This window comes from Anser anser (genome assembly GCF_964211835.1).
Source record: "Anser anser genome assembly, chromosome: 15".
Lineage (NCBI taxonomy): Eukaryota > Metazoa > Chordata > Aves > Anseriformes > Anatidae > Anser > Anser anser.
This window is the reverse complement of record NC_139736.1, coordinates 11,504,405-11,514,073: the sequence shown is the minus strand read 5'-3', so window position 1 is coordinate 11,514,073 and position 9,669 is coordinate 11,504,405. Positions and strand designations below refer to the sequence as shown.

General features: G+C 51.6%; 1 protein-coding gene across 1 annotated transcript; it reads right to left on the bottom strand.

Moving 5' to 3' along the window:
- Positions 1–22: 22 nt before the first annotated feature.
- On the bottom strand, positions 23–9,594 carry INTS15 (integrator complex subunit 15). The gene is made up of 6 exons (XM_083800888.1): positions 9,263–9,594; positions 8,722–8,943; positions 7,249–7,414; positions 4,858–5,385; positions 2,198–2,237; positions 23–789 (listed from the first exon to the last, which is right to left on the bottom strand). Exons 1-6 carry the CDS (start codon positions 9,455–9,457, stop codon positions 582–584), a joined length of 1,359 nt encoding a protein of 452 aa, XP_083657014.1. The 5' UTR covers positions 9,458–9,594; the 3' UTR covers positions 23–581.
- Between the last annotated feature and the right edge of the window lie 75 nt (positions 9,595–9,669).

The following is a 9,669-nucleotide window of genomic DNA, read 5'->3' as shown; positions in this document are numbered from 1 at the left end:
AAGCGACAAAATTACGGCACGCTTCTGCCATCGTGTCCTTTAATAGGAAGCGCTGTTTGACTCTACCTTGTGCTTGCGAAGCAAACAAACGTCTGCATTCCAAAAATATACGGCGGGCACGTCCTCTGCGGCTATAGGTACAAACATGTACAAACAAACGGACAGGCTGGAGCGGACTCGCTGGGAAATCGTATGGCTTTCCTTCTGCCCCCTCGCACACAGCGAGGCCGGCTGGCCTCACCCGCGCCGAACGTCCCCGGGCTGCACTATCAGCAAACGGAACAAGTGTGGTGATGATGCGAAACACCGCGGATCCAAAAGGTTTCCACCCGCTCCGGTTTGTTGCCTTTTCCCACCCGCTCTTTTCACCCAGGCCGTCCGCCCTTGTATCTGCATCCCGCGTTCAAAGCAACTGCAACCTACCCGTCTAGAGTCTGCTCTACTCCTGAGGGGCTGAGCCCGCACGCGGGCATCGCCCAGCTTTCGATCAAAGAGGAAAATGTGGTTCCCGAGACATTTGGCTTCCTCTGCGAGGCTTCCTCAAACTAAGGGGAACTGGTTAGCTCCCGCAGCCGTGGCACCTAGCGAATAGGCCTGTAGGGGAACGTCATTCCTGGTATGAACGTTTGCACGGGGTGAGCCGGGAGCGCCGGGTGAGCTGGGTGCGCAGGTAGCGCGGGGTGCGCGGGATAGCCCAGAGGAGGAGTATGGATATGAGGGTAAAATCCTGGCGGCAGAGCACCGTGGGTCGGTTGCTGTACGGGACCTGAAATCACCAGCTGGAGCAGGCTGTGGAAGGAAATTCAGACAGTCGAGTTATCGTCAGAAGGCTTTTGGGGAGGCTCTCCCCTGCCCACAAGGGCTCTGCAGACAATTCGTCATCAACGTGCAGCACCGCTTGCAAGCAAGAGGACACCGGTTATGCTCTTTACAGCTTCCAGCAGATGCTTTTCTCTTTTTTTCTTCCCTTTTTAAATCTGGTTGCACTTTGCAAAGAGGTACTGCTCAGTGGCTGACAGCTAGGAGGACTCCCTGGCAGGCCTGGCAGGACGCAGGAAGCTCTGGGGCCATCTACCTCAAGGACAGATGCTCTGAACTATCTGTCTGGGCACACAACAAACCTTCCAACCCCTGACTTCGACTTCCACCTTCCTTCCCAGGGCCAGGGCAGTATTTGCTGCTCGTCAGGATCCCGTGCGGAAAGCCCAGGTCTCCACGCACCTCGTGCCTCAGCAATGGCCCTGGCCGCTCACACTGGAGGAACTGGAAGGAGTGGGAGTTCACAGTGCACACCATGTTTCTGATCATGCAGAAATTCAGGTTTTGAGAGACCTGGTGGTTTAAACCACTCTTCATTTGTGGCCATATCAACATTTTTTACTTCTGCATTAGGAACTTGATCAAAACAGGTATTTAAAAACATAGAAACAAAAGCAGGAGCCACAGAGTGATGAAGATAAGTCTCTGCTCTCAGGTAGGTGTCTGCTGAGTATTTTTCCCCTTTAAAGTCCTTCTATAAGCCACTATACATTCCTTTTTATGCTCATTTTTACTTTGTGACTATTATTCATTCAAGTGGGCCTCACTTTCTGCTGAAGGTGTTTTATTAAAAAAAAACAACTGCTTCTAGCAGAAATGAGATCTGTTGGTTTCTCTAAAGGCAACAACGCTGCTTTTGAGTAACATTCCTTATTCTCTAACCCTCATGTGTTAACAGAGCATGAAACATCAGGTTGGGAGCAGCTTCTCACAACACAGGCGTCATCTGGCTTTCATGAGAGGAGATTCTACTTGTGAGCATTTTTAGCTACTGCTAAGAAAAGATCCGAAACCAGCTAAGGGTTAAGAGGTGAGAAACAAAGTGCAGTTAAGCTTAGGCTCAGGCAAAATCAGTGCGGAGCTGTGGGTGAGACAAGTTCCACACTATAATTTCATTTTTCCTGTCTATTTGTTCTGACAGAGGCTGGGCAAGATCATCTGTATGGTCAGAATCACTGAAGTCTCCTCAAGACGAGAGTCCAGCTTGCAAGGGAAAAATAAACCATGACCTTTATCCTCACTGAATAAAGTGTCTGAATAAAGGCCAACTTCCAGGAAGTAAACACAAATTTTTAGAGGAGATTTCATCTCAACAGCCCTCAAGTATGCATCTTGGAATGTGTGTCAAAACAAACACGGCTAGAGAAAGATCTCTTACTTGTTATGCGGTAGCCTGGAGCACACAGTTCTCAAGTCATCTGAAAGAGAACACAAGATGTAACAATAAGGGTAAAGCAGCAATTAGAGCAATTTTCCCCTCCACTCTCCTTTCTAAGAAGGTCAGATCACTGAAAAGACTCCAGTGATCCACAGATCCAGAATCCCGTTCTCAAGCCAATAACCTTCCCGGAAGAGACGTTTCTCCATCTCACCAATCCTACCCCAATTTTTTGCTGAGATTACCTCAGCTTTTCGCACTTCACTATCCACCGTATGTTCTGCATTTAACCTACGCGACCACGTGGCACACACAGCCTCATTTCAAGGCAGACCAAGCATCAGTACGGGATGTGCAGCAGGCGAAGCGCAGCCCTGCCCAGCTCCGCACACCCTAACTGCACCCGCTGCCGTTCCCAACACGGAGCTGCGGCCAAGGGAGAGGACAGGTCCCAGCTCCCTGCGCTTACAGCCACCGCTTCCTCTGCCCTGAGACGCCCGAGATGCTGCAGGCCTCCCAACCCAACAAAAGAGCTGACTATCAGCAAAACACCCCAGCGATCTAGCCACACAAACGCAGGCCTATCAATAAGTAACTAAGTTAACGCAAGGTGTGACGCTGCTCAGTGAATATGGCACTCATAATGGCAAACGGATCGGGGCAAAGGCAAAACACGTCAAAACGTACCCCCAAAACACTGAATTAACTGGTGCTTCAGCGGCAGCTTATACTGAATTACCTCACCTTCCACTTAGACAATAAAAACAAGCGCTCAGAAAGTGCCGAGTGGATCGCTAGGGAGCAGCAGAGCTGAAAATAGCCATTTACTCAGAAGACTCCACTTTTCTGCCTTTTCTTACTACACCCAACATTACTCTCCAAAAGGCTAGGAGGAAGGACCCTGAGATGTGGCACGCCAGCACCGCTTCAGCCAGGGCCAAAGCCTCAGGCACCTGCTTTGGCAGGGCTGCTCTGCATGGCTGGGAGCCTGTGCTGAACGTCCGGGCTCTCTGGGAGCTCTGGGCTCTCTCACTGCACCAAGAAGCCATCGCATGTTTTCAGCGCCGTTTCAAGAAAACAGTACGTGGGTGGCTCTGGGTTGTACTGAGGCACTTTGTTTTGTTTTGTTTTTTTTGTCTCCACAGGTCTTTCAGACAGAACTGTTTCTGGAAACAGGAAAGACAGATGAAAGCCACGTTAGGCTTCTTTAATAAGCTCAAGACAGACCGTAATACAGTCTTATTACAGAACTGAAGGCCCAGAAGCTCCAGATAAACAGTTTTTGTTTGCTTTCTTAATTTCTTGTCTAACGCATGTACCTCATGGTCTATCTATTTCATGGTCTCTCCTCCAGCAGGCAAACTCAGAAAAGATAAGCTGAAAAGCAATTTAACGGTGCTTTTTAGATAGCGATAAGCAATTCCTGGCCCCGGACTGCTTAGGAGGAACACGGCTGTCCTGGAAAGCAACTTGAGGCAGACAGGAGCAAGCTCCGCTCACGCTCTCAGCTAGAGCAAGCAGCAGTCACAAACGCAGAGCCAACACTGCCTCATCACCCTGGTGCAGAAGCGACGTTTGACAGACATTCGCGCAGCGCCGCGGGGCTCGGCATCAGTCGAGGATTTCAGACTGACCAGGCTTACACTGCTCTGCGGAACGCCTTTATCTAAACTAGACATTTCAGTCAGTCACAGGCTTCCACCACAAGAAATGCTTTCAGTACTTTCTTCCTACCGTAAATACTACGATATACACGTGGCTCGACTCCCAGAGCCGGTTCTGAGCTAGCCCAGACAGTTTTAACAAGCAGAAACGCAGATTTAGCACACCTAACAGTGCGCCTGGGCTTACGTATCAACAGTTCTCTGCTGCCTCTGGTTTCAGGGCAGAACTCTGCCCCGGGCAGCCCAGCACGGCGCTGCTGGAGGCCTGCACCATGCAAGGCAACTCGGAGCAGACTCCTCTGGCTCCCGGGCATCACCTTTCACGTTTCAAAGCCAGTTTGAAAAGCTGGCAGAAAAAGAAATTAAGCTTCTGGTGTGCACACTGGGACAAGTGCCGTGGTCCCACATGACACATCTGCCCTCTGCTCCCCAGTGGCTGGTCCTGGAATTGTTCTCCAAGGCAGGGAGAGTTCAGGAGAGGATGCAAGACCCTCGCAAACAGCCACAGCAGGCACCCGCGGATCAGGCCAGCTGGGAGCCACTGCAGCTCACAACCAGGTAAATGCTGTTACGTCTGATCTGCTGAGGATCAGAGCAGGCAACGCGACCTTTCCCTCTTTGTGTTCTGATACCAACTACGCAGCTCACACTCGTGTGGGGGCTCTGAACATGCTCAATTTGTCCCCAAGCCAGACACCCAGATATAACCAGCATCCTGCACGCTAGGTAGAGGATCAATTCTCCAGCTCTGCAAGACAACAGACAGGTTAATTGCATCAATTATTTTTTTTTCCTTACTCCCCATCTTGTTATTCTTCTTGAACAATTTCCTGCACCGCACTCGAACATTGTTTCCTACAAGCAGCTAGCTGCTACCGCTGCTAAGAATGTGCTGATCTTGGCTCCCTCCACCCCAAAATTCCCTACCATGACCCCCACATGTTGAAAGAAAAGAATCCAACACCAGGGTCTTTGGCAGCCCCCTCAACAACTTACCTCGAGTGCACAGGAGCGCTCCTGATGCCATGGCCACTTGCAAAGCCTGAGCCAGCCTGTCCAGGGCCAGTTCAATCTCTTTGGATGCATTGAGAGGGTTGAGTTCATCAGACAGCCTGTTAATTTCCTCAACAAGCGGAACCACGTGATCAAAAGGTACCAGCCCCAGGCGCCCGTAGAGGTTCTTCTCTGTTAAGTGCCCCTGAAGCATCATAAGAACCTGCAGGACGGTTAGATGCAGTTTTGAATACAGCTGATGGCAATCTCCATCGTCCCCTTCAGTCGAGTCCTTGGCGATCTTGGCGGGGGGGTGTCCGTTTGAGAGCGAGGCTTTCTGCTTCCTTTTATAAGCCAAGGGGGCCTTCACGCACCAACGGATCAGCCCAGTCAGCGGGGTGAGCTCCAAAAACCCTATTGGCAGGTTGGCTGCAATAGGAGTGTTTAGGAAGGTGATAAGGATCAAGCGGGGGTCTTCGAAGATCCAGGAAACAATCAGCTCGAGCAGTTCTGAGGGAGGGATGAGATCATCTGGAGACAGGAAAGATATTGCTTGGTAAGCACAGCCTTGCACTGAAGCATGGGACAGCACTCTTACTAATCTCTCCCACACACACTTCCTGCAGTGTCACAATTACAATTTCAGAACCTCCCCAAGTCTGCTGTTTTGTGTTTTTTTTTGTTTTGTTTTTTGTCTTTTTTTAAAAAAAACACACAAAGGAAGATGCTCTTTTGTCCCTGGGAGACACAACCACATTCCTGTCAACTTCAGCTTCTCCACCTATTTTGCAAACACCTCCAAATGCCAATGTTTAACCCCTTTCACAGCAAAGCTCTTTTTTTTTTTCCTTTTTCTCCCACCTGTCATCTGCTCACTCCCTTTCTAAACTTGGTCTCCATTCACCCCTCGCCACAGGAAGCACAATGAGAGAGAAGACAAGAAAAACTCCTTGGCACTTCCTTCTCCTCACCCCAACCGTTCAACTAATTCCCTTTCTGACTTACCTAAACACACTTGTCTCGTGGAAAAACCTAAAACAACACTACCACACAATAGGTAAAGGATTTTAAGATTACATAGCTTCAACTAAGAAGCGAAACGTGGTCACGAGTTGAAGCTCGATTACAGACAACAGAAACATTCACGGTGATTGCGCGTCACCCTGTCACAGCGGCAGGGTGCTGGACTGAGTGATGTGCTCTCGGTGCAAGTTGACTCAGCACTGAACTATCTCATCAGGTCTCGGCTGAAAATGACTTATAGGACAAATCATTTGAACTACCAAATTACTAATAAGCCCCAGATACAGAATTGGTACTTCCTAGCTTCCGAGACTGCGGGGTATCATACAGGCTGTTGTGCTGTTGGTGCAATCAAACCTTGTCATCATAACGTGGTGGAGACTGCCCAGTTACAGACTACTCTTTGAAAAATAAGCTTCCTTTTCTTTTATCACCTCAAATAAATAAAGGTAAAGAAAAACAAAAACATACTTCCTGTAACTATTTTCTTTCTGATAGGTCTTTTAAAGTTGGATGAGACTTCACGTGGCTGCATAAAATAAAATACTGAGGAATAACACACTGCAAGCTCTACCAAATACTCAAAAAAAAAAACCACAAGTCTAAGCCTGCACCTCTCTTTCACTAATGCCAAGCTGTTTATCTGGAGAAGACTGAAAAATACCTCCTTTATCCATAACATTTAGCATTTGCTTTTTTTGGATGATACGTGATGTTGGCATTTAGTGTATGGTTGTCCGTTGGCCTATCACAAGTTCTCTCTCTCACTGACTAAGCTAAATCAATCTTATTTTAGTCATATGAATGTTTCCAGTCTCTGAGCAACATCAACATGAGATGGGTCGTACCAATAGGTCAGGCACACACACACTTGAAGAGCACTGGAAGCAGGCTGTCAATTCTGTTTCTTCCCGTTGCTCAACAGAAACCCTGCTCCAGCCTGCGGACGTCCAGGATCTGTGCCTTCCGCCTTTTTGGAAGGAACTAGGTTAACGGCCAGGCCCGAGCCTATCTGCTGGACAGCTGACACAACGAGGAGGAAAAGCTGCCCGGGTGGGTCAGCCTTCGTTCCCAGCGCTGCTCAATCAGTGAGGTCCCCCTGTCCTTTGCCCTGTGTGGAGGATGCTGCCCGTTGCGTCAGGCGTTACTTGGCTGCTTCCCTATTAGAGACTCTCCCTTCAGCCACCCAGTGGTCGCTTTGATCTCACCCCAGTGACAGATGTCACATCCCCATCACACCCCTGAGCTGCTGCTGGCAGTAAATCTCTCCTAACAAGCGTCTTTAGAATTTAAGTCGTTAATTTGCTTGCAACAGTTAATCTGGGTTGCATTACACCACACCTCCTTGTAAGGCAGCCTAGAAATATTTACCTGAAGAGAGGTCGTAGAGAGCTGTGACTGCCGTAATGAACTGGCAGCAGAAGCGAGGACTGGCGCTGAAGATTTGTTTCAGCGTCTGGATGGACCCCGGCACCAAGTTGCAGTAGTCGTCCACCAAGGCTCGGGCTAGCCTCACGCAGTACACGGCGGGGGTTCGCTGCGGGGATGAGAGCAGACCGTGAGACGCGGCCTAAAGCAGAGCACGGGAAGTCCCACGGAGCTGACTTTAAAGCCCACTTTGCCCAAACACTGTGCCCGCCCACGTCATCCAGCCACTTTGCTGCTTCCACGTTCGTGTTTCCACTTTCCCCAAAATGAAAGCGCTCTTGTGCTCTCGCTCTCTCTCTGCATATAAAAGAACCACTCACAGACAAGAATAATACTACTATTTCAGGATATTAAAATAGATGGTGATATTTCATGTTTACAATACCCATAATTTAAAAATAAACCTCTTACATCAACATTCTCACTTAGAAGAAGAATTTTTTTACCAGCTCAGCAACAAAGTGCTGTACTTTGACTACTTCAGCAGCAGAACAACTGGCTCAGTAACCTACCAGTTACGCCTGACATTTTTAACGTGGAAAATTCTGTGCAACCCTCATGTCACTTAAGAGCTGCATTCTTCAAAACAACCGAACAAACCCCTGTACCTGTCTCTGCTACCCAGGGCACATCCCCTCCTCCTTCACCAAGGCTCAACAGACGGGAAGAACAAAGACACCACAGAAGCAGTAACAGCCTCCCTTCCACCACCCTTCTCTCTCAGCGCAGTCTTTCTGCTCTCCCCCTCTCTATAAACAGGCGACTTCTGCACCTCCCACGGGGGCAGCAGGAACAAAGAGGCGCTTCTGACGGTCTGCAGAGGGGAATTTCAGTAGGGAAGGAGGGGACATCCTTCACAGGGGCATAAGAGATCCCTGAGGTACGGCACCCACAGAAGACAGACACAGGCACTTCTGACACAAATCTCAAGAGCCAGATTTGCCTCTTTTGCCATGCCAGAACTTGCATGTTGGGCACAGCTTATCCCCCAAACTCCAGTCTGCTCCTTTATGCAATGTGACCGTGATCTGCCATTGTCCTCTTCCCAGCACTGGCCAAACCCTCCACTGACCCCTTCCGACTCGCTGGACGGAAGGGGGATAAGTGCCAAAGAAAATCAACGCTTTCACCGACAGTAAAAAAATAAATAAAAAAATTCTTTGGCCAGTGCAGCACATAAACAGGTCAGCAAAAGCTCTACCCTGTGCTGGAGCAAAGGAATGGACACGAGCACAGACGTGGTGTGAACGCAGCTGCAGCAGACAGCTGTTACCTCAGCTAAAAGTGCCACGGATGAGCAGCTGACTGCAACCAGCTGCCACCAGCCATTAGGTGGCACGAAGCACACCCGCTACCCGCGGTGGCACACTCCCTCCTTCCTTCCCAGAGCCTGCCTTGCCCGCACAGGAGCTGCACCTGCAGCCAGAAGGCGGCACACTCCAGAACAGGAACTCTGCACACGGCCACTGCCATGGACACCAGTTTCCCCAGTAAAGCCATCCTGTTGTCGTCCGCTTTGTTCCCTTGAGGGCTGAAGAGAGACGAGAAAATGAGCTGCCGAACCGAATCCTTGGTTTGCTCTTGGAAATAATTGCACATGATCTCGAGGAGCTGAAGTTCCTGGAGCGAGTTCAGCCTCTGAAAGAAAACAAAAGCAAAGACGCAAAATGTACCGGGGCCCTCGGAGAACGAGGAGCTGCCTCGGTGAGAGGCAGGACGGCGGGGCCGAGAGCTCCCCCCAGGCGCCACGCGCTCCCCGTCGGCGCCTCGCCCCGCACACCCCCGCCTTAAGCACACCGAAAGGCCGCGGGCTGGCCCCGAGCACCCCCCCCACGGGGCAGCCCGCCCCGAGCCGGGGCACCCCCACCCGCACCCCCGGGGTGGAAACAAGGCCCCGGGGGGCCTCCGCCGAGCCCGCCGCCCCCCGGCCCGGCCCGGCCCAGCTCCCCCGGCCCACCTTGGGCGGGACGCCGCGCTCCTTGGGGACCTGGAAGAGGAACTCCTCGAGGAGCTCGGCGGGGCCCTTGTCGACGAGGGGGGGCAGCGGCGCGCTCTGCAGCTGGCTGCTGAAGTAGATGTCGAGGTGGTACAGCACCTCCTTGGCGGCGCTCAGCGCGTCCCGCCGCAGCAGCGAGTGACGGATGTCGCTCATGGCGGCCTGCCCGGCCCGCTGCGGCCCGGCCCGGCTCGGTGCGGCCTCCCTCGGCGCGGAGCGGGCGGGCGCTACGGCACCGCGCGGCGGCCAAAAGAGGCCGAACGCGGCCGCCCTCTGGTGGCTGGGGGGGGGGGGGCGGGAGGGGACTGCTGGCCCCGAGGAGGCCCCCGGGCAGGGGGTCCCGGAGGTCCCGGCTGCCTGCAGCGGGC